Source organism: Mustela erminea, chromosome 20, assembly GCF_009829155.1.
Source record: "Mustela erminea isolate mMusErm1 chromosome 20, mMusErm1.Pri, whole genome shotgun sequence".
NCBI lineage: Eukaryota > Metazoa > Chordata > Mammalia > Carnivora > Mustelidae > Mustela > Mustela erminea.
Genome location: NC_045633.1, coordinates 27483040 through 27508945, shown reverse-complemented (window position 1 = coordinate 27508945; position 25906 = coordinate 27483040). Strand labels below are relative to the sequence as shown.

The following is a 25906-nucleotide window of genomic DNA, read 5'->3' as shown; positions in this document are numbered from 1 at the left end:
GTGGAACACACCATCACGAGAGCCCACTGGGGCTCCAGGCCCAAGAGACCCACACTAACAGGAAAGGGCTGTGAGGCAAGGACAGCTCGCCCAGTAGGACCTTTAATGGGGAAGGGATGCAAAAGACAGAATCCAAGAGAAATCGTGAGCAAGAGCTGCCTGCGAGTTCACAAAACTGGAACAGGGGGGCGCTGAGGAGACCAGCACGGAGCCCACCATCTGGAGATGAGCAGGTCACTTCTGACCTGTTGGTGGCAGTGCCAGTGGGGCTTCGGACCACAGAGGGCGAAGGTCCAGGAGAGGGAGTCCAAGGGTGTTTGACAGCAACTGGGGGTTTGGACACGACACCGAGGAGAAGACACTGAGTATGTCTCCATACCTGCAAAGGCAGGGGAGGGGACAAAGAACAAGGCAGAGCCAACCTCCAAGAAGGCAGGGTCAGGGAAGTAGTGGTGGGGGTGTGTCAGGGTTGAACAGGAGCAGAAATGCCCATAGGATGGGTCAACACACAACAGATTTGGAGGGACTTTATAGAGGGATGGCTGGCTACTTCTCAAAGAATCAGGGAGGCGAGCAGAGAGCAGGGGCTTGGGGAGAGGGCATCCAAACGTCAGCTCTGCAGGGAGATGGGCACCCTACATTATGTTCAGAAATGACCCGTCACAGATAATCCAATTCCTTAAAGAAATGTCCTTCTCTTTTCAAAATCAGAGGGCAAAATTCCCTTAACGCATTTAGAATTCTTACCTTATGCTCTACTTGTTTATACGCAATAAACATAATTTATAGGAAATCTTTATTGAGATCCCTTTAAGCAGTATATTAACTACAAACCCAAAGGGACGTGCCAGCACATTTTTCTTTTCCTGTGTGTGTGTGTGTGTGTGTGTGTGTGTGTGCACGCACACATGCCTATGGTTGGGTGTGGGTCCTCCTGTGAGCTCTTTTATTATTCAGCTCATGAAAATGAGAGTGACATTTATCAGCACCCTAAACTTAAAGTTAACAAAATTTCTACAGCTCTCTCTCCTCCTGCTATGTGCGAGTTACTCTCATTTACTTCAAACAGAAACGCAAATCCATTATCAAGAAATACAAACCCACCCTTCTTCTTTAAGTAATTGGGAATATGGTCTAAAATTATTAAATTACATTTCTGTAAGGTTGTATATAGGACAGCAGTTCAAATAAAGTATTTCTACTGAACTTATTCCAGAAACCACAATTTCAATCTGCTTATACTGATGATCCAGTCACTTTCTAAATGTATCCAGTAATTTTCTCTATCCACTCAAATATGTTATTTTATTTGTATTATTTTGGGGCTCGTATAGCAAACAACCTGTTCAGCGTTAAATAAATATTCACTGCAAATGGAATTTCTTTTTAATTGACTCGGCTGCATTTGTTAAAAAGAAAAAAAAAACACGTGTCTGAGAGAACGCAATCTGGGACGCTGGAGGGAAATGCACAGCTTCAAGGACACTGAATCAAGAGCAGGGTGTTTCAGAGGGTGGTTTTGTGATCTGTTTTCAAGTCTGACCCCTCCTGCCTCCATTCTGCTGTTGGGCTTGGCTGTAGACCTGGCAGTCTCAGAAGAAGCTTTTCCTCTTCTCCCAGCCTGAAGTAGCTTTGTCCCCCAACTCTGCTCCCCTCACTCTGCTGTCCCCAACCGGGCACGTCCATAAGCACGTGTTGGGACACTGCTCTCAAGCCACCCTGGCTCTCGGGAGCCCCCTTTTCTGCCTCACCTCCCTGGGCCAGGCCACTGAGCCCCGTAACTTGTGTGATAAGAGACGTTCTGCTGAAGCATAGATTCTGACTAATTAAGTATTGTGTTAAAAGCCCTTTTCTTAAAGCAACAACATTTATTTGGTAAGTAATGAATGGATTAATTCAGGAGGTTCTACTCATAATGGATTTTGAATACAGGATCAGACATTTTATTAAAATTAAGGCTCTTGTTTCATCAGACCAAGTCAGAAACACAGTAGGTAAATAGATTTGACTTTTGTCTCCAAGGCCTTAGGCAAACAGTGATGTCAAAGGCAGCTTGAAGAGCTGCATTAAGTGGTACTTTTTTTCCCCTCTTTCTCGAAATTCTTCATTATTGAAATTATAGTTAAGGAAGTGGATTTTTCTTTGGCTTAGCGACATTTGGTTTCACAGTTGTCTGTTGCAGAAGAGATTAAGTTGCCCAAAGCCGGCTATCTGGGGGTTGATCAGCCAAGGTGTAGACTTCAAGCTTGACTGTTCCCTGAGAACCAGGACACCACATCTGGGGATCCCTTCAGGTCAGCACATCTTGGGGCTCCCCTAGGTCTTAGTCACTAGTTGGGGTGAACCTGATGATGCCTGGCTGAGTCTACTGTTCTCTCATCTCCTACCCCTCTGTACTTTTTCTTAGGCTTTTACAACTTACAATTTTGACTGCCATTCTACATTGGGCTATGAAAATGTTTAATCAGTATAACATTTATATAATTTTTGCAGGTATTCTTCATATATTTTATAAAAATTTAATTTTGTTGGGCCCATAAAACAAAAGTTTAGATAGGGCTCACCTGGTTGCAGTCCTCCTTTTACAGATGAGAAAACTGAGGCCCAGATCGCCAGCAGACAGATGCCTATAGAGCTCCGCCCTACAGTGGGATCTCTCTGAAAAAGACGCACACTCTGGACCCTGAGGCTGGCTTTATAATAGGGACCTTTCGTAGAACAGCGTCTGAGAGCCCATGATAATATTGTTTCAGTGCTTAAAGAAACTAATTAATTTTCATCAAAAGCATTATGAATAAAAAAAAATCAGATGTGCTTAAAAATGAATTAAAACTAATGAAGGAATATCATCAATTGAAAACAGGTTGATTTTAGTTAATTCAGAGAAGAAAGAGCCAAGTCCTCCTTGCAGGTGATAGGGTTTTAACAATTTATTCTTCACAAAAAAAGCTCTTTTCTTAAATAGCTGGAGACAAAGTTAATAAATCATATCCGGCCTGTAGTCATAAAGAAGACAGTCTGAAACCAGAATATTCAGCTTGGTCCAGAACACAAAGCAACATGGGCCGATGCAGAATTCTGAAGTAAACAGAAGTCAATAGAAAGTCAAGGGAAGTGGCTCTGGTTTTCCCTTCGGGGTTCGTTAGCATCCGGCTCCATGCTGTCAGGAGGACTGACCTACAAGCCTGTTAGCCTGGCTGAAGCCCAGCATGGAGGAAGTCAAGGACACGGAGAAGGCACGGCAGCCCTGAGCTGCAAAGTTCCTTGGTCATGAAGTACCTGAAGGCTGCTCACGAGATTCATTACTTCCTAAGTCCGAAGGGACTGAGGGATATAGGTAGGGGCTGGATGCATCTTCACCAAGGAGGACTATGAGTTGGGCCACCTTCCTTTCCATCACCGACCTATGTTCTTCTGAGAATCCTTCTCCAAGGAGACACATTTGGTTTCCGCTGGACCTCCACAAACATAATTTCCTGGCTGCTCCTGTGGTGACACCACATGATCGCTGCTAGACAGATTCAGTCTGTCTGCCCCTGGGTTGAGCACTGAGAGGGAGGCAGGTTCCTGTGGCATAGGTGGCAAGAACAGCCGACACAGGCAATCTCCGCCTGACTATCCTCAGGACTCGGAGGGCCTCAGGATACCTGGCTTAAAACGGGCAGTTCAGAACTGGTCACTCAGTGCTCAGTGTCTACGAGGGCCCAGAAACTCATTAGAGTGAGATGTCTGTCCTTCTCGAATGATGAATAGTGCTCTGCAGCAGAAGGAATGGGCCTGCTCTAATCTGGGGCCCCAAACCGCAACTCTTCTCCTGGGGTGTGCCGCGGACACTCATGGTGTCCCTCGCAACACGGAGGCCTCTGGCCCCATCAGATCTGCCAGCTCAGATGAAGCGAGCCACTGGGGGAGTTTACACCCGGATCTAATGGGCAGCCCTCTCAGATCTGGTATCCAGCCTTCTGAATCCCCAGCACACAGCCAGGGCCATGTTTCCAAGGGCCATGTGTGCCAATGGCACAAGGGAAGATGTAAGGTGCTATCGGGTTGCGCCTGCATAAAATTGGCCAGACAGCCAGGGCTCCTGGCAGAACAGGGGCCTGTGCATGGGAGACAGATGGAGCTTGCGATGAAGTTTAGCATCTCTCTCATTAGGCTGGGCTTCCAGGCATTCAACTCCTAGCCATCTCCCTAAATTGACCTGAGGCACAGAGCTGGTCCCTGTTTCTCTCTACAGCAGTCCTTCCCCAATTTTAGTGAGTCCCAGAATCACCTGAGAGTTTGTTAAAATCCAGATTCTTGTATTCTATTCCCAGAGACTCTGGTCAGTAGGTATGGGGTGGGAGCCTGAGAATTTGCATGTCTACCGAATGTCCAGGTGAGCCTGATGCTGCAGAGCCCTGGACCACCCTTTCAGCAGCAGCTCTACTCAAGAACCCTGCTCCTGTACCAGCAGCAGCAGCGCCCCCCCCCCCCCCGAACTTGGTAGAACTCCTGGCTTCCTCAAAACTGAATGTGCATATGAATCACCTAAGTATCTATTTCAGATGCAGAATCCCACTCAGTAGGACTGAGGTGCAGCTCAAGATTCTGCACTTCTAACAAGATCCCAAGATGATGCTTTCCTCTCTGGTTCAAGGACCATACTTTGACTTGAACCAAATAACTTATAGCCCTGGCAATACAGTAAGATCTCGGGGATGCCTTCAAGAAAAGTCCTGAACCCACCCAGGTGATTTTCATGGGCACTTAGGGTTAAGAAACTGTCATATACTTAAAATACTTTTATTCTCCTTTGTCACTTTTCGTGTGATTATTGTTTAATATATTGGCCTGGCATGTTTATAAATTTTGCGAGGTTTGTCCTCTGTCTGACCTTCTGGTTTTCAGACAGTCCTGGCGCCCCCGCAGTGCCCTCTGGAGGTTCTCCTATACCCTTCCCCACTTCACCTTTCATTTGTAAATCAGTCAGAAAACTCACATCTGGTATTTTTGCCCACTTCGTCCATAAAAGAATTTTGAAAAACTATATCCCCCCTCACATAAACTTTATATTTAAGTATTTACATTTAATTCTAGTGTATTTTAAGTGAAACTTTAGATCACTCTTTCAAATGTATCCAAACAGATCTAGATATGATTGTGGTTTCATTCCACTATCCTTTATCCCAAAATCTCTGTTTCAATACCTGGAAATTTTACATCATTCCTTTCTCTCAATCCATGCATAGAATTTTATTTACTGTCATATATATTATGTTTGAAAGTCTTTTATCACACTTCTCTACACAAGAAAGGATAGATATTTCTTTTCTTTTTTTTTTTTTTTTAAATCCATGACCCCAAAACTCTAAATGTTAAAAAATTCTGGTTGGTCATCCATTATAAAAATTAGTAATAATAATCACACCAACATTCATCATTACCAATTTTGACAAATATTGAACATGGAAAAGTATACTTTTATTGGAAATACCTCTCTTGTGGACAAATGATCCTATTAAAAAAATTAGTTCATGTATTCATGGATGAATATTACTTCCAGCTAAAATCAGAAAGCATTCAGCATCAATTTTATTTCTATTTTTTGTTTTTATAAATGTATGCAGTGAGAAAACTTATTTTCATACATAAGCATATGGGAATGGAAGTTTTGTTAGAACAGTGTTAATTCCTTGACATCATTCCAATGACTATGCCCTAAATCACACAGTAATTTATCATCAAACATTATTTTTAATGATCTATTGGCTGACAACTTGATGAGGTCCTCCTTCAATTTTGCTGAAAGCTGGGAACTGTAGGCCACCTGACCTTAAATAGGATTTCTTACCCCATTGTGAAAGTCACCCACTTTCTCAGCACTGGCCTATCTTTGGAATTGTCCTTGGTCTGGCAGGTGGAGGGCTGGACAGTCCAGAGCAACGCACCAGGGGAGACGAGGGGGACCCTGGGCTGTGAAGGGAGGTGGGAGAGGACCTCGCAGTGGGAGGCGCTTCCTCAGGCACCACTGTCCAGGAGACAGGATGTGTGTCCATCGTGGAAGCCAAGTTTGGTAGAGCCCCCCGCACGGAAGGTCCCTGCAGTGACAGCCCTGATCAGAGATCCCTGATCTGCAGGACTCCAGCTGTTCATGGTGACCACCGCTGGCATGCCTTCACCCAAACTCCCGCCTGCAGGAACCAAGCAGACAGGCGGCTGAAATCACCCCATCGGGCAGGGTGAGATGCTCTCTACCTCCTTGTCTAACTTTTACTGCCCTATTTTGGACAGAGACTGGGGAGAGCAAGAGTTCTCTACTATAAGAAAAACAGCAGCATGGACATTATAATAACTCTTGCCTGGCTGGTCTCCTTATTAGGCACACAGCCTGGGAGAGTTGGGGCCATGGCCAAAGAGCAGACGTGCCGTGGAAAGTGAGTCACATCCGCTCAGCTCAAGCTAACTATTGTCTTGAGGGGGGTGTGGGTCCAGGTCACCAGATCTTCAGTGTTTGGCGGAGTCCCCTGGCTGCTAAAGCATTGTTCCCATTTGCCAACGGTTGTTTGGGCCCTCTGCTAGGGCAGGGCTTTGTTCTTACCTGAAGTGGGTACGTCTAAAGTCTGTGAACAGAGAAGTTTCAGTGGCTGCTCCCTTCATTGTGGGGGCCTTCCTCCCCAGCTCTTCATCTAACGGTTCTTACTCAACCTTAAGGTCACAGTCAAATACCAGTTCCTCAGGGAAAACCTTCCCAGTGCCCCAGACCTGTGTGGGTGCCCCATGATGGGATTTCCATAGTGACCTGTGCTTCTCTCTCAAGAATAAGAAGAGACTTCATTTTTTTTTTTTAACTCTAAAACACCTGCCTCTTATAATGCTTTAAATCTGCAAAAATTTAGGGGTGGCTAATTATTTTAAATTTGGGGGTGGCTCAGTAGGTTAAGCATCTGACTCTTGATTTCAGGTCAGGTCATGATCTTGGGGTTGTGAGATCAAGCCCCACACTGGGTGTGATGCCTGCTTAAGATTCTTTCTCTGCTGCTCCCCATGTGTCCCTCCACCCCGCTCTCTCCCTCTAAAAAACTTAAGATAAATCTGCAACAATTTAAAATCCACAACAAATGTTTTCCCCAAACAAATCCTGCAGTCCCTGGGGAAACAGAAGCCTCAGCCCCCAGAGAATGCTCCAGCTGCAGCCCGTCCAAACTGGGAATGTGGGCCCAGCACGGCCAGCTCGTCAGGTGTCATTTAAAACTGAAGAGTTTGTCTTGATGCAGAAATACTAGTTCATATATTTTTAGCGGTATTGGGTGGACTAAATGAAACAGAGCCCACAGATGGATGAAGTGGACACGTCCTCTAGAGGGAGGCTGTACTTTGGGAAAGAAGCCACAACAAGGATGGGGTAGTTGTTAGGCACTGAACTGTGTCCCCCTGAAAGTCGTATGTGGAAACTCTAGTCCCCAATACTTATTTGGAGAAAGGGCCTCTAATGAGGTAATTAAAGAAGCAGGAGGTCATAGGGATGGGGCCCTAATTTGATGGGACTGGTGTCCTTCTAAGAAGAGGAAAAGTCACCAGCTCTCTCCCTGCCCCTCTCCACGTGCGCAGAGGAAAAGCCGTGTGAGGACACAGAGTGAAAACCTCTATCAGCAAGCCAGCAGAAGAGGTCAACTCTGCCAGCACCTTGTTCTCAGGCTTCTAGCCTCCAGGACTGTAAGAAAATAAATGTCTACGGTTTAGAACCCCAGCTGGTGGGATCCTGTTTTGGCAGCTCTAGTGCCCAATGTTGTAGTTTTAACTTCTCCATCCAAGTTATTTTATGTGTATGTCTATAAGTTATATACATAACTTAAACATAAGGTATAAGGAAATCAATTTTTACAAATCACATATTGAATGGCTTAAAGATGAAGAACTTTTATTAATAGTCCATTTGTAAAGCAACTCATCTTCTGAATTACAGTCTGACACACTGGGCTCACGGAGCGTGGGTGCTGGCATTCTTTCCGGGCTCTGGCAGTTTTGCCCACGGAAGGGCCCTGATCAGGAGAATAATGAGCCCATGGCCCAAGGGCTGTTAATTCTACTGACTGGTTCTATTTCTCACATAATCCATCTTTTAAAAATGTCCCCCATTTTCTCTATGTAAGTCTACACCAATGGCCATATAAATAAGATCTATTGGAGCTCTTCCCCCCAAAGTGTTTCTTCAACATACAATCTTGCCTATCTTTATATTTACCAGCCCAATCTTTTACAGCAAGCAAAGGACTAGAAATGGAAGTGGCAGACACTTAGGATAAATGGGAAAATGACTACTCCCTAACTTAGGACATCCCGTATCATATTAAACACGCTTGTTGGCCTTCCTATTCCACCAACATAAGCTGGGATGGCAGAAACCAGTCTACCTTGATGTCAACGTCCGACACAGTGTTGGCACTCACTAAGTCCTTAGTAAACATATGTTGAGTGAGCAGATTAAAGGATGGATGGATGGATGGATGGAAGGATAAATGGACCAACGGACAGATGGATATGAGTTCTGAAAGAAGCAGGGATTCAGGTGAAATGCTCATGGATAAGGAAGAGGTGGAAATATGGAAAGGCAGTGAGAGGACTCCCCGGGGACTTTAGGAGAAGAGCCTGCTCTGCACAGGAAGCTTAAGGAGACAGGCTAATTTAATCTCCAAGTGAAATTGTGCCACAAGCAACACAGTGGATGTCTTTCTCAGGGCACAGTGTCCCGAGCCCTGCATAAGACCAGGAGAAGCATGGCCTGGTGCGCGAGTGACAGTGCCACACAGAGGGATGCCGGCCAACAGCGGGCCAAGTGGCCACAGCACAAGAAAGAATTCAGTAACTGAGGCGAGGCTTGGGGACATGCCTTCCATTTCAGGGCATCTGACTAAATCAGACCAATAATTTGAACAATTAGGAGATAATCAGAATGTCACAGCCATCGAGGACTTACACTGTTTCATGCAACTTTCCACTTGAAGACTGAATGCTCAGCCTGGCCCTGAGGTCTGGAGAGAACACCTGATCCAAGTGATACATGAAGTCACAAGAATGAAGGCGTTCTCCAGGGTGAAAACAAAAGAGCAGAAAAGCAAAATGAAATAGTGCACTAAGGCCTAAAAACAATGGAGAATCCTCACATTCGGGGGTTAGGAGAACCAGAAGGAGCTATGAACACCAAAAGAGAAAGAGCTGGCAGAAGGAGCAGGACAGAGTTGGTGAGCAGGCTCTCGAGGAGATAGAATTGGAGTTGAGGGAGGATCAGGACGGAGTGGGCACGCGGAGAGGCGTGCAGCCCAGGGCTAAGCAGCAGAGTTGGGAAGGCAGTGCGCTGGGTTCTAAGCAGTCTCACTCCTTCACTGAATGAGCCCTCACGAGGTCCCACTGCTTGTCATGTGTGCCTCTCACTGCTTTTGGGGAATGGAAACAAAAAGCCTACCCTCATGAAACATCCATGCTGGTAAGAGATTGAGATGGGACACTTACTGGAATGAGCGTGTGGGAGACGCAGTCTTGCTGGGAACACTGGTAAGGAAAACAGGGAGCAGACAACAGGACAGCGGTTGCAACCATCCTTAGCTGAACAGAGTGTTGTTCAACCCCCAAACCCCTTGCCCTCATCGTGTCACCAGGAGTGCATCTCTCCATAATGAATGAAAAGGTGACAGAGTTCTGCTAAGGATGCTTTTCCGATCTGGGAACAGAATTTACGCTCCCCGGCCTGCGCTTCCACAACACTCCCACCTCCACACACTCCACTGGGCGCCCCACACGTCCCATCCCTGCCATTCACTCGTGGTCTGCCTCTCCTCAGCAAAGCTCGAGCTCGTGAGGGGCAAGAATGTGTGTCATCTCCAGTCTCCTCAGCATCAAGCATACGGCCGCACATCTGAGATGCATTTCTGTTTTCTGAATGAAAGGGTGGAAATGAAATCTGAATTTATAAAAGGAGAGATTATATGCTGTGGAACAAAAATGAAGTACACATTACAAAGTACAAAGTACACACACAAAAATGAAGGAAATCCCAGGGCAGCCTGCCCAGCTGCCTGTTCTGTAGAGACGGACAGTAGGGTACAGAGGTACAGAGGTGCTGGGCGACTCCAGGACCCTAGGCTGAGTACACAATGTGTTTCCACAATGATGACAAGCTTACTTTTTTATGCCTTCTCAAGTATTCTTCCAGGCTGGACTGATAGTCAAAATCTACACTGACCGACAGTCAGAACAAAAGCTGGTGGGGGCATAATGGCTTACTACCCGTCTGTTGCATGCAAACTTATGAGGGGCATATGATCTAGCTAATCTCAGGCCAGCACAGGGTTCAAGTCAACTAGAAGTTCCTGGATTTTTATCAAGAACATGCTTACAGTCATGATTTTGTGACTATTATAACTAAAATGCTCAGAACACTGCCTGTTCATTTCATATTTCTTTATGATAGCAACATTTTTGCATAATTTTTTTTCTGAGGCTCTTTTCTCATTTCAGGAGTTTTCCTATGTAGGCTAAAAAAGTGTGAATCCACTTCAACTTTCTGAAATGAACTGAGAACCAAAGGTCCACTTCTGCATGTGGTCTCCTGCGTAAGTCATCCTGATGAAGATGCTTCCCAAAGACTTAAGGAATGGTAAGGGAGAAGTCTGAATCCTGAAGCACATTTGTGCTGGAAAGCTTCCCACTGGAGAACAAACTGTGGTGTAATTCAACCCTGTCTGCCTTAATACAGCCTCAGAGTGACATCCTGATGGGGAAATATATTGGAGTGCACTACGGTCTGCCCAGGAAAGTGAAGGGGGCAGCACAGCGTGGGGCCTGCCACAGCATGATGGCTATAGCCCCCAACTCCATTCCAGTTATACAAGCAAACAACTAACTAACCCCCCGGGGCCAGCCGGCGGGTCGCCACTGCTGGTTTCCTCTGTCTCCAGCTCCGATGCTGACTCCTTAGTCCACACTGGGGACCAAACAGAAAGACAGCTATTCTTCTGGGAAATCCACTACGAGCTACTGCCCCTCTGGGTTGGTGTCTGAATCTTGCTCCCCAGGAAAATCACAAAACGGTGACAGCCTTCAGAATTCCCAGATGGTCGTTCAGGTGTGTAGCCAGGGTGGACCGGAAAATTCTTACCTCACATTTTCCTAATCTGTGGAACCGTTGGGATTCCGCCTGAAAAAGCTACACTTACCAAATACCCCTGGGCAAACAGCAAGTTACACTGACAACCAGCAGTCACGTTTCTTGTAGCCCCTACAACACCTGCAACAACAAGACAGAACTACACTAGGCTCCGAGGGTAGGAACCGGCTTTGTGCCTAGGAGGGTCTTCCTGGAGATCGTAAAAGGTGAGAGGGTACAGGTTGGGTGATTCCCTGAAAGAACAAAGAATCACAGGTAGTTCTATTGCTAGGAACTTGCTAAGTAGAACACACAGACTGGGTCTACATCTTAAGACCAATTTCTGGTTCCTATTATTTCTGATATAAATTCCATTGGCTTATACACCTCAGAATAAAGTGTTTTGGAAAAGTGGGGAGTCCGGCTCTCTGGGTTTGGTAATGGTCTTCAGAGCTGCTGAGTGACCTTTTACTTTAACAGATGCTTTATGCTTGATTTTCTTAAGGCTTGATTTAACATTCACAAGCACACTGTAAAGATCTACAATTTTAATTATGTGCTATAATTGCCTTCTATAAGAGCCGAAAGAACATCATTTACGGTGATCAGCGATAAAACATTATGACAAAGCTGTAAAGGAAGAACGGGACTGTTACCAGAAGGTGACCAGTTGTTAGGCTGCAAACAGAAAAGCAGCAACCGGAGTAAGAACTTTCAACATGAGCTTAAAAGCCGAAAATGATCTGTAATATAAATAATCTCAACCAATAAAACGGTGAAAATCTCTTTGGGAGCAGACAGACTGGGGTTGAAAGTAAAACATGTAATTAACTGTGTGGCTTTGTGTTGCTGTTTATTCCCTTCATCTGCTTCCTCGTTTGTAACATGGGGATAATACTGACCCCTTAGGGCTTTTTTAAAAACGAGGGCTGAGATTATGTATAATAGTTACACACTGGACACTGAGCAGACACTCAGCAAATGATGACTGCTTCGCCTACTGCAATACCCTGCAATTTTCGTGCCCCCCAAAGTTCCTAGGTTGAAATCCTAATCCCTGAGCTGGACACAGGAGGTGAGGGCATCAGGAGGCGGGGGCTTCAGGGGGAAATCAGGTCACAGGGATAAGATCAGTGCCCTTATTAAAGGGGCCCTTCCTGTCGTGTGAGGGTACAGTGAGACGTCTACAGCCCAGAAGAGAATTCTCACCGGAACCTGACATGTTGGCCCTCTCCAGCCCCCGGAACAGTGAGACAGAAATGTCTGTGGTCTGCAGCATTTTGCTATAGTGGCCCAAACTATGACAACCGCTCTCACACACTTTAATTCCTCGTCAGGCCAGATCATGCCTTCCCATTCTTACCTGACTGCTCGAAACCTGGGCTATCATGCCTGCCCTCCACAACCCCGGCCATTACTAAAGACATTGGTTCCACTCTCTGCGTTCCCTCCATATCAGAAAATCACATATTCTCCTTTTCCTGAAGGATGAGCTATGAAGACAGTCTAGCCCAGATTGGACAATGTGGAGCTTGCAAACCTCAGAAGTTCTGAAGGAAGACAAATTGAACAGGTGTTTCCTGATTGGTGCCTTCAGAACACTGAGCCCATTCAAAAAAAGGAAAGGGGACACCAGGAAGAACAGAGTGCGATTATTTCATCCAGAGAAGAGTGATAGCTCGAACACCAGGGGACTAAGCATGGTCGTCGACTCTAGCCAACCACTGAGTAAACACAGCTTTTCACAGAAAACTCTATTTACAACTAACAACTGGTTCTGTGGCCTCATCTCGGCTGATAACCACGACTTCGCTTAGGATCTCCCCAGACGAGATGTGCGATGGATGTATGTTAGAGACGATGAAATGATTGCAGGGAAAATTCAATTTTCCATCTCCCTTGCTTGTGCCCTCTAAAAATCGCTTATCTTTTCATATCAATTATAGCGACAGCAAGAGCAGACGGAGTGCTTCAGTGAACATGGCATCCAAAGGGATCTGGTCTGGCAAGGTTCTTATCGCATGAGTGAGTTGCAGTGTTGAGTCCCTCCCAAACCATGACAAGTTCCGGAATGTTCTGTTTAATTATTAAGCGCCTGCAATGACAGGATGCTAAGTCCTCGGTCACCTGAATGTGGGCATGCGGCTGTTTGCTGGCTAAGGTGAAGAAGTGAGATCCTAGAGCCAAGGGCAAAATTATCAGAGCCATGTCTAGTCACAGCCCTAGACTGCCATGGTCAGAAGACTTTTGTGTTTAGATGTCTGAATATAATATTTTCGATTGGTGTATTTTGCAAGGGGGTAGGAGAAGAGATAGTTTTGAAAAATATTAAAGATGGACTTTGGGGGAGTTTTAAAATCTGATTAGGCAAGTCACTACCAGATGACCCTTTCTGCCCTTAAAAAATCATCCCATATTGGAAGAAGCAAAGGAATATGGATGCTTTGTTTACTGAATCCACTTGGCCCATCATTCTGGGATGTGGCTCACTCCCCGGGCAGAATCTGCCACAGCAGGTCCCCAGGAGGGGGTGGGAACACGAGGATGGGTGTGCACGTTGCCGGGACAGACCACGTCTTACTCTGTACCCCGCAGGGTGTACATCATGCACTGCATCATGGGGGATGGCAAGCGTGCTGTTAGGAACTGGAAGTTACCGCTGCACCATCCGTCAGTTAGCGCTGACTCTCACCTCTCCCACCACACCCTTTGGCCCATCTGGGCTCTGGTGAACGAGTGGGGTCTCATCACAGCCACCCAAGTGTCCCTCTGTGGTTGCAAAAAGGTGCGAGTCTCTGGGCTGTGTGTGCGTGAACAGTATGCAGGCTTTACTGAGACTGCTTCTTGGGAGTGGGTATGGCATTGGAACAGCCTCCCTTTTTAAGTCAAAACCAAGCCCCTCTGAGACTTGGGTATGGAAAAGCCCCTCACCAAATCTCCAGTACAACGGGAGGGCTACTTCCCCTGAGCTCTGCCTTCTCCTCGGCTTCCCTCACTTGGACACAAGTTGACACCAAAGCCCATACAGCATCCAAAATATATGCTGTTCCCTTTTCACAGGAAAACCTAGGGGGTTGGGGGTTCAAAGAAGCTCTGTCTTGAATCCCTAACTCCCCACTCACTATTCTTGTGATTTTGGTTGATAAACTAACTTCTTGGGGCCTCGGTACCCTCAGATTTGCAGTGGTGTTGGTCATGGAATCACAGGCTGTTGTGGGATTTAGCGGCAAAATGTCCACAAAATGCCAATCCAGAGCTCAAGGCTCATCCGGGCCCTACTTCTGCCTCTCCCTTAGGGACTCCCCGAATAGTACACTTATTTACAAATTATCATCAAATCTGCATATAGCTCAGAAGAGTTTCTGCTCTTATATCACCTAGAAGAATTCTGCAAAACTCTGTGCTCTTCCACAGCTGATGTGAGCCATGTTAACACCTCATGTTTTTTAAGACCGATTTCAAGGATTGCAGAGAACAGAATTTCTCATGTATTTTAATATTTGACTATGCTGATGTATTTTAATAATAGAGAAGGCTGCAGTACTCTTTTATGTGTGTCCAAAGGAATCCAGATACCTGACTGGATCTAAGTGGGTGGGTCTAAGCAGCGGATACACATCATCACGCACTGAGAAAAACAAATGAATGAGCTCTAGTGTTTAGTGGCCAGAAATCTGTCCTCACTCCTTTTTCTTCTTGAACCTGCATTTTCATTCCACATCTCCCAAGGAATTTTGTCGTAATTTATTACGTTCAGTGATTCAGAGTATTTTATTGATCACCCTATCACACCCTTTGATAAGGTATGCATATAAATTAAAATTTCCCAGCAACCATATGGCTCTGGGGTTAAAAAAAGTTCTCTTGGATTGAGTTACTGTTACAATTATTATTTGTACTCAATTAATCAAAGCAAACATATAACCGATTTTGATGAATACTGCCTATAAAAGAAAAAAAAATCACTGAAAATGTATCTCTCCTTGAAATGGACAAGAGGTTTATACTGATTCTTACCCTACCTCCTTTCTGTAGATAAAACTCCTGTGAAATTATGTTCATGTAGAAAAGCGCATGAGGATGGGAGGAATTTTATTCAAGGATATCTCTGAATTCTTTTAGTCCCAGAACAAAGCCTAGAGTCGCGGTGCTCAGCACACACAGGCTTATTAGCGGCTCTGTAAGGCTCCCCGCTCCATCGGGTGACTCTCCAGGCTGTTCTGTCCACATGCTGATTCAGATATCTGGGCAGCTTCCAGCCTGTGGCCCAGCCACAGGGAATGGGGAGCACGAAGGTGGCTTGCTGCCTCTTACATTCCTGGCCTGGAGGTGACATACTTCATTCCACTTACATTTCAGTGACTAGAGTGAGTCACGTCACCACCACCCCACCCCAAACTGTGAAAGAGCTGGAAACGTCTTCCTGTCCTACAAGTTGGTGCTGTACTGTGTTAGCAATCTTCCCAAATTATTTGTAATAAAATGTCAGCTGACAATGTGTGTGGGTCCTGCCTCATTTGGTGGACAGCAAGAAAGTGAAAATACCTAATTTATAAAATGATTTATTTCCCCACTATTAGAGCTCTTCACTCCTACAACTCTGACACTGATGTTTAGGATTCTTCCTTCCTTTGGCGTCTGGTGATTTACGCCCTCACACGAGGCCTGCATTAAAGGTTCAGGATGTGTGTGATTCGCATCCTGTGAGGGGGGAACCGGGGCAGAGAGCCCCTGGGATTCAGCACACACACCTGGTTTTAGGAAGAACCCAAGAAAGCACCTGGAAATAGACTCCCTGAAAGGTCTATGGCCTGCTTGCCCCGCAGAAATCCATGTGTCCCCTGAGAGGTCTGCCTCGCCCGGTGTGAAGATGGCTGCTTTGGGAGACTGGGACTATTCCTGATTCATTCAAAGGTTTGGGGCACATTACAATTCACAGTTGAACCTGATTCCCTAACATCTACCAAGGGGGAGACTGGACTGAAAACAGCCAGAAAGGGAAAAGATGGGTAGTGTGGGAAGAGAAGACGGGCGATGGCAGGGGTAGGGAACAGATAATGCAATTTTGTTACATGCGCTGTGGAGAGAATTATGGACTTGTTATTGCCTTCCTCGTCTTTGCTTTTTATTTTTTTTTCTTTTAAGCTGAGGTCTGGTTGGGAATCACCAGTCACTAATCCATATAAACATACATCTGTGGTTCAGAAACAAATGTGAGAACAGGCATTTTTATCTGTTTTTAAAACCAGAGCCATAAAAAGAAAACTGATCTTCACTAATACCATTTATTACACAAAACACATCTCTGGGGGGGATGGCCTCATATCACACAGTATAATGTACATGACCTCGGGGGGAGAGCTAAACATGTTCATTTTCAAGAAGGTGCACAGATGTGTTTGTATCTGCAGGCTCTCAGAACTTGCCATGGGTAGGCGTCCTTGTGTGGAGTGGACCCTTGAATAACATGGGTTTTGGGTTGCTGACACCCCACACACCCGAAAATCTGTGTAAAACTCCCCCAGAACTTAACTCCTAATAGTCTACTGTTGCTGATTACATAAGAGTCAGTTAACATACATTTTGTGGGTTAAATACATTATATACTATATTCTTACAATAAAGTAAGCTAGAGAAGAAAATGTTATTATGAAAATCATACAGAAGAGAAAATACATTTACAGAACTGTACTGTATATTGGAAAAATTGTGCGTAGAAGAGGACCCATGGTGTTCAAACTTGTGCTCTTCAGGGGTCAACTGTATTTGGTTTTAACTGAACTAACTCTCACAGAACAGATATGCGGATGAAAGTGACCATGGGAAGAAGTTCAGAGTCAAGGTGCTCCGAGGGGAGCACGAATGAGGATGACAGACAGCAGCACGCAGGTCTGCGCTGTCTGTGCAGGCTCTTCGTAGGCAACGGGACCAGATAAATAGTTCTCCTGAAACATATGTCACAAGAATTTGTCCAAAAAACTAGACCATCATCCGGAAGACCACTCACAAAGTGTTTATTGTGCCATGAGACACTAGGAACTAAAGACCAAATGAATCTGAAAGTTAATAAAGGGGAACCCCACTAAAGTGGGCTCAGGGAGTGGGAAGGGAGGGCTGGAAGCGGAGAGCCCATGCTTGCCCTCGATTACAGGAGGAACTGTCAATTACAGACCCAAGCAGAATGCTCACCAGGAAAGAATCCTCAACTCCAGGCCCCAACAGGGAAGGACATGTAATGCATCTCCTCCAAGAAGTCAACCATGCCTGTGCCTGGGAGGCTTGGTCAGTTGAGCATCCAACTCCTGGTTTCAGCTCAGGTCATGATCTCAGGGTAGTGAGACTGAGCCCTGCATGCGGCTCTGCACTCAGAGGGGAGTCTGGATGGGATTCTGTCTCTCCTCTCCCCTGCCCCTCTGCTGCTCACTCTCTGTCTCTCTCAAACAAATAAATAGTATTTTTAAATAACAGAACAAAACAAAAAGAAATGAACCACTCCTGCAACTCAGCCAATGAGGAACTGTCATCACCACGAACTCTTGCTTTTCTCCAACAGACTTTTGTTCAAATTCCCCTGCAACTTCCTCCTTGCTCTCCAAAAATAACACTCCTGTTTTGTTTCTTGAACTTGCCTATGGTTTTGCCATAGTTTGCTTGTCCTGAATTAGATTCTCTGTTATTCCTGAATAAACCCACTTCTGCTGGTAGAATAACTTGTTTTATTTTTGAGATTAGTGAGATGTTGCTGATGAGAAAGTTACTTAAGATAGCATTTATTTCACCGTCGTCGCTTTTGTAGGATAGTTACGTGCTTCTAATTTATAAATAACTGAGTATGCACGTATGAGGGGTGAACGCACAAGGCTTATTTACCAATGGAGTGCCTACGGAATTGCTCTAGGGACCCCAGGGTACACTCCGTTGTTCTCATAACCAGCTCCAGGATGCCGGGACCAGAGAATGTCTTATGCTTCATTACACAGCCCCCTTGGAAGGTTCGATACATCCTAAATGATTAATTAACTCATTAATCTACCATAAAGTACACTTTTTATTTATGTTTCTGAAAATTCTGGCCGTGAAGTTCCATCCAGTGTATGAAGCTATAGCTGTATTCTAAATTCATCATGTGTGGTGTGTACCCTGTCTCTGGACAGGCTTCCAGTAATATTGCCAACCGTTCCTATTGCTTTGGGAATCCAACCCTTGTCAGGGTACACTTGAAAGTCTTCCGCCTCGCCCTCTCCCAGAAATATTTAAGGCAGAAAGAAAATGCGAGAGAATTTTATCTGGGCACACAAAAGCCATGTTTTACCGGGTGGTTCTCTCAGACGACTGTTCCTAGACATTATTCTCAGGAATCCACGTTCAACTCCTACACATATATGAGGTCTGCACTTAAATTAGCATTATAGAGGACAAAAGAATGTTAAGTGGTCTTCAGAATGAAAAGCAAGGGTTTGTCAGCCTGAAGGAGGATCGGCTGAAATGATATCCTATCTGCGGATGTGGTTTGAAGAGGAGGCATTAAAACGAAAGAGGTGGAAACACGGGAAGGAGATGGGCACTGCTTCCTTTTCAACCCTCCTCCCCGCCAGAGGCTCTCATTACCCTGGCCATCTCACACACTGGGTCAGACCGAGGCCGTGCCAAGGCGTGCATAGTGGCGTCTGCACAATGACGGACTCATCATCCTGCAGAATTCCTCTCATCTCCCGACTCTACCCTTTTCTTCTGATTTTAAGAAGAAACTCTGATTCACGTATTAATTCAGTTCAGAAGATCTGATCCACCAAAGTTCACTCAATGTAAAATCTTCAAAGTGAAAACCGAAAGCAGGTCGACAGGTTTATAAAGCCTGCCTGGGTTCGACCTCAGAATAGAAACGTCTACTCTCGAGTGAGCTCAGCCCATTCTTTTTCTGGCGCGCACCTGAGCTGCGGGAGCCGGCTATGAAAAATTCATGCAGGACGCTTCCAAAGTCCCACCTACGTCCTTAACATCTGCTGGCTGCACGTCACATTAAAACTTCAAAGCGAATCCAGCCCTGAGATGGCAGCGGCTTTCGCTGGGGAGCAGGAGAATGGATAGCTCGGAGATGGCCTCTCCTTCTGGACAGGAAGTGTCTGTGCAGAACACACTGCAATTTGTCTTCTTAGCCCCACAAAAGGGGGAGAAGTGGGAAGAGACAGTAACACCACCTCCTAAACATGCACAGAACAGTGGGCAGCGTGGGGAGGGGCTGTGTTTCCCTTCTAATTGCCAAGCTTTTTTAAAGATTTATTTATTTTTATCTCAATCCTCTCCCTATTTTTTCTGCCCATAAGCTTTAAATATAGCCAAGACATTTAGAGACTGAAAAGGGGGTAAGGTTTCGAGCTCTATAGTACATCACTGTTTGGGAAGATACATTATTTCCTCCTGTTAGCTGGGTGTTAAGGGCATCACTCCTTTAGACGTTTTGAGACAAGGCTGGCCCCTGGGTGCTCTTCCACTTTGACACTGGGCTGTCCTGTAGGAGGAATGGCTTATTATTATGACAGGAAACAAGAGGTGGGACCGCCTGGTGCTCTACAATTTTAAATTAATTACAGTACGATCCACCAGGAATTTAATTTCCAGTACCTGACCACCTCAATCGTATTCCCTACATAAGCCTTCCTTATTTTAGCCTCCTGCTGCCGAAGAAAAATTTATCTTCATTAAATGATAATTGGCGATAATACCTTTTGATTCTTCAAAAATGCTGGCTGGCAAGTTTTTAAGAAATGTCATCAGTCTTGATTGGTGTTTTTACAAAGCCTCCATCAGAAAAAAAAAAAAAAAAACCCAAGATATCTATGTCTGCAGCACACAGTGTGTCCTACCACGAGCACGGGCGGGTCTTGAGGACACCTAACCCCATGATAAGCCCAGAGGTGTTTGATGTCCCCCTTCCCTGGCCTCACCAGGTGCTGGCCATGGACCTGAGAGCGGGTTCTGCTGCTGAAAGCATTTGCTGTGATCCAGAAAGGAGCAGCCCTTACACATACAGTTCTGAGGATGTCTACAGATTTATCAGTATTTCTCGTCTTTAGAGGTTTCAAAGTAGAATTTTCAGTGAGAAAATGCATAATAGAGTGCCATTTAACTTTTAGCAAAATCCAATATGTCAACAGAATGTTATCCTGAGAATCAAAATAAGGCTGTTTCCTCCACCCTCTGATTCCTCGCACCTTACTTGGTCCCAAATAAAAAGCAAAGAATATATAAGGAAACAATATGCAGGTTTTCTCCCAAGATTTACAATAAGTCCATCCACATCATCAACCTCTTTCTATCTCACCGTCCACACATTTTACCTGGTGCCAATGAAAAGATAAAAATATACAAGGGAGCAAAATGCAAGGCAGTTAATTATAATATTCATGAGCTGTTTCCAATATACTTCTTGGTTGGAGTAGAAACTGAAATTATTGAAAAGAATTTACATATTCCAATTACCTAACACCATGGTATTGCATTAGGATGGTGACTTGCAAATTCATTGTATTAGTTTTATTTCCTACTGGCCATTCTAGAATGGGCATGGGGGAAACTACAGGTACAGACTATTCCACAGCTCTGTGATAGTAGCATCATGGTAACCAGATGATTTGTGGAATTTTTTCCCCCTCTTCCAACTGGCTAAGGTCAATTTCCTTGTTTCTGACCCAGAATTCTCCCAAACTGACCAATTATTATCCTGGTATATATATTACAATTGAGTGCTAAATCAATTTTCTAACCAGAATAAATGGCTCTAACTGTAAAGCTCAGAAATCACTAAAGTAATCAATCTATTTGATAATATAATTTCCATCCTTTATTATCAATATTGAAAAAAATCTTGGTAAGTCACATTTGTTTCTATTATGATTCAAAGGGTCCTTTAAATAGCACATCATGGCCTGTGTTTTGTGAAGCCCTCATTCAGTCAATGCACATAACTCTCCAAGGCATTAAAAAGGCCACAGTGACAGCCCAGTCTGCACCTAGTCTGTGCTCTGGAGACGAGGATTCAGCTCCGAGGAATGAGGTACTGACGGCAGGATGACGGCCATTGAGGAGCACCTACCAGGAAGGTGACAGGCCCCTGGCAGCACACTGTGGTCTCCTGCGCCATGTTTGCTACAGACATTCACCCAGTCAGTCTACTCAACTTCACGTAATCATATCCCTCAGGGAGCACGAGGAGCAAACACTGTGATCCAATCCTATGTATGACACGAGACTTCCCAAACCACCTGTAGGGAAAAGCTGTCCCTTCGAGGTGTTTCCTAAAGAGACAACATCTACTACTACACAGACAAACCCATTTAATTCGTTTTTATTTGATGAGATCATCAAGTTTTGAAATTTACAAGCATTTCCCAACTGTATGCTCTTAGGAACAGTGTCATTGCATTTCATCCCAAGAAACTTCACGCTGCCAACATCTGGTGACCTGCCTGAGAGACGCACATTTTAATCTCCTGTAGCCCAGAGCTCTTGCTTCTGGACATTTCCCCCTGCTGCAGCAATCAGCTCTAGCTAGTAGACTTTTTAGAGCCTTCTTTTGAAGGCCAAATGTTTAAACTGAGTTTCCTCAAACTTAGTTTCCTCAAAGTAAAATTTCCTTAAGTAAACTAAAGGTGTAACTGTAATTTGTGTTCTCTTCATTATTCAGTTAAATCAGGTAAGAAAAAAATGGTCAGCTGATTAAAATTAAGAAATATTGTTAATCTGGGGCACCTGAGTGATGCAGTCAGTTAAGCATTTGACTCTTGCTCGGCTCAGGTCATGATCTCAGGGTCATGAGATCAAGCAAGGCCTGTGTGAGGCTCTGCACTGGGTGTGGAGCCTGCTTAAGATTCTCTCTCTCCCTCTCCCTCTGCCCCCTGCTCTCTCTCTATCTCTAAAATAAATAGATAAAAATTTGAAAAAAGAAATACTGCTAATTTTAAAGCAACTTAGCATATATGTATTTTCTCAAAGATCTTATTTTTAAATTAAACTTATATAAACTATGCTTAATCTAGTCCCAAAGAAGGTTCATAGTTACAATTCCTCATAAATCAGGATTTTTTGTTGTTGTTCAAAACAGTATGCAGTCACAGTCCGCGGAAGCAAAAATATTTTAAATCCCCAATCAGATAAGAACTCACAGTCAGAATTATCTGTTGTGCTCTGTTTTCTGCATACACACTTCAAAGAAAGCAACTATTGGCACTGAATCCATCTTAAACCATCACCACTATCTCAGAGAGGGATTTACTGCGAAATGTCCCATGAGACATATATTAATTAAATCAAGATTTTTTTCACTTTCAGAATTACCATTCGAAATTTCAGAACTCACTTGCGACACTCAAGTGAATGAGGGGGCTGGTCTTGTTGTCCCCGTTCCGCTCGTTGACGGCCTGCGCGTAGTAAGCCCCGGCGTCACCCGCGGTCGCGGCGAGGATTACCAGTTGGTTCTCCAGCGTGATGGCTCTGTGTCAGACAAGAGACAGGGTCAAAACCACTCCATGGGACTTCTTGTTCGTAAGGCAAATTAATTTATTTAGACCAACTAGAAAGGAATGTCCAAGATACAGAAAAGCTAGAAGGATAAAAAAACAAACGTACAGGCAGACCTCAGGAATATGGTGTTGGCTAAGTCTCCTGCGCAGTTCACACTCCTGCGTGGAGGGTCTGAACCCTCTGACCCTTGGCTGTGAGGAAGACAACATTTTGGAACAGATATATCTAAGGTATGTTGAAACTCAAAGTTTCCTATGGGAATGTGTAACAAGTTAGAAGAAAATCCAGAAGAGCTGGTCTTTTCCCTTCAAGTAGGGCTGTTTGATCACACAATGGTCACAAACCTTGCAAATGCAGGGCTAAAACGCCCCAAACCTGGACTGGGGGCAAAAGAATTCACTGCAATTTCCTTCACCTCCCAAGGAGCCTCATTAGAGCCTCTGTACCTCTATTTCTCAACTAGTGGGTTGAAGAAAAGTTGCCAATGGGCAGTGCTGACCCCTTCCACTTGATTTTCCCATAACCACTAATGCTAAGACTGCACATTTTTCACCTGGGCCACTTCCCCTCGTTCCAGAGCACGGTCTAGCCCATCATCATAGAGACCCTCTCGTATGCCCCAGTTCTGCTACAAAAAGGAACCTCAGAGACACATTTGACCCACCACCTTCTCTTTAGAAATGAGAAATAGAAAAGATCATAGAGGTTAAGTTATTTGTTCAAGGTAACAGAGCAGCATGACAATACCAGAAGGAGGACCTGTCTTCCCACAGGTGGACTAGTGCTCTGCTGGGCAGATCACACACAGACTCACCAGAGTACTTATTTAAAAGAAGAGGAAGAAAAGTAACAAAGATATAACTTCCATAAATCCAAGCAGCTTTCAATGAAAATAAATGTCCTAGGAGTCCTTGCTCTTGCTATAATTTGCAGAATTTGTTAATAAAGCAAAAAAAAAAAAAAAAATACAAAGGGTCGACTGGGCGTTGCAAGAAAGACACACATTCTGAGCACCCAAGCACCCTTTTGTCCCAGCTCTTATCCAAATGCCAGAAGCACCCAGGATCTGGAGTGAGCTGTGTTGCTGCCCACAGGTTGTTACTCTACAGGGAATACGTTTATTTGTTCATTTTAAATCCTAGACAGTTGCCGCCCTTCCAAATTCAGGCAAGATCTCTGTTCTTGTAACATTTAAAAAAAAAAAAAGAATGTAAACTGCATGACCAATCTGAATTTTACTATAATAATAATCTTTTTCTTCTTGCTACTTTCCTGAAAGCCCCTTTAGACACTCTCCACTTTTGTAATCTTATACAAGATTATCTTACGAAGTTACTGCTTATTCAGGGTTCCAAAGGATATATTGCAGTTTGAGGTCTCTGTGACTAACCTACCTCCTTTCTCACTTACGAAAATTTCCCTATTAACAATTTTTCAATTTTTAGTCCCATAAAAATATCTCAAAGAAGTTTTACTATAATTATTTATGACTCCTTTATAGATTCCTTTATAGAGCCATAGAAATTGTTCCATTTTATTTTAGTATATGTTACCCTGGCACCTAAAATTAAATATGAATATTTATTATACCTAAGTTACACCTTTAATAGTACAATTTAAAAAACTGAATATGTCATAACTTTTTTCCCTAACATCTAATTTTTGCTGTAGTAATTTCAAATATGCCTAGTATCTCTCAGAATTATTCTTCAAAATGCCTATTAATTCTCTATATTATTTATGACATTGTCTCAAGGGTATTGAAAATGAAAAGTACATAAAGAATAAAAATATTAAAGTTTACATCTATTATAATTTGTATCTTTAAGTTCATTTTTTGCTCTTCTAGGTTTTAATTTCTAGATGATTTTAAATCAAAACTTATGAAGAAAAACTTGTCTAAGCCAAAAAAGACAGCACAAAAATGCCAAAACTTTAGAGAACACTAGATTAATGAGGATCAGTTCCCCAGAAGACTTTATTCTTTCTTCTCATCCAACTCTTTCTGAGAAGAGCATTTCTACAAAAGAAACTGAGTTTTTAAAATGAAAATTGAACCATCTGAAGACATTCTTCTTAATTTCAGATGATTCAGATCATTGTTATAATGCTTAAGAACAGAGCAGTTTTTAAAGACACTGAAGCAGGCCATTTACCACGCATTCATTCTGAGTCTTCCTCTCTAACAGACCCCGATGATTCTGCTGTGCCCAGGCCCGGCCCAGGTTGCCACGTATGCCATGAAGCTGGCCCTTCCTAGCACCAGGTTTGGATCTTGGTCATCAGAGGCCAGTTCGGGTACGGGCACCACATGCAAGACCCGAGGAAGTGGCATGGGACCCAGGCTGCCCGGCTGGACAAAGGGGAGGAGCACACTTGGGGGCGAGCTCTCACCCCTGTTGGAGAACAGGCAGGAGGTCCCACACTTAGAGGCCGCCAGCTACCCTCACAACGCTGGGGAAAGCATGTGTGGACAAAAGCAGGAGGGACAGAATTTTGAAAGTCAGAGCACATTAGACAATAGCGTGAAGGAGATGATGAGAAAATAAGCTAAGTGATCCTTTCCTGTGAATCTCCTACGTGTCCATAAAACATTCTGGGAAAACATCAGGTTACTGAGCTGGGGGCTGACTTCCCACATCTATTCCACATCCTCACCATTTTACAGTAGGCCTCTGGTTTGGAGAATTGACCCTAACCAGTCTAAACCAGTCATGGTGATCCAATCCCTCTTGCCAGGGACTGACAGAGGAACCCGGGCGAGAGCCGGTTGGCCTGGGGCAGTTATCTGGTGACTGTCCTTGCCCTGAGGCAGTCACACCCAAGTTCTTCTCACCGGACAGAAGGGCGGGATTGCCACGTCCTCCACCAGACATGAATGAAGAAGCGTGCTGTCCAGATGTTCACGGTGGCAACTGTATGGCCACGAAGGGAACAACCTTAGCATGAAGCTGATGAGGTTGGTGGCAGGACAGAGAGAAAAGGAAGTAGCTAAGTCCTTTGCCTTGATAACCTGACTGAGTCAATGACCCAACCAGCCTGCAGCCCATCCTCTCTGGCTTCCTATTCCATAAGGTGATATACTTCATTCACGTTTAAACTTATTGAAGTTAGGGTTTCTGTTTCCAGAAGTCAAATGAATCCTGACACAGATACAAAACAGCATGGGCAGGAGCACCCACTTGGGGTTCAAAGAAAGAAGAGTGTGTCCTCGGTGCATAGAAAATAATCCTGTGTGTTTCTCTCTGTATGTGTATATATAAA

At 44.5% G+C, this 25906-nt stretch overlaps 1 protein-coding gene across 3 annotated transcripts in view; it reads right to left on the bottom strand.

Annotated features, from left to right (window-relative positions):
• SDK1 (sidekick cell adhesion molecule 1) overlaps positions 1-25906 on the bottom strand; it is an 854095-nt gene that overhangs the window by 323939 nt on the left and 504250 nt on the right. For all 3 annotated transcript variants that reach the window (XM_032327040.1, XM_032327041.1, XM_032327042.1), the window contains exon 5: positions 22479-22612. In XM_032327040.1, coding sequence (XP_032182931.1) covers positions 22479-22612 — 134 coding nt within the window. The remainder of the gene's footprint in view (positions 1-22478; positions 22613-25906) is intronic.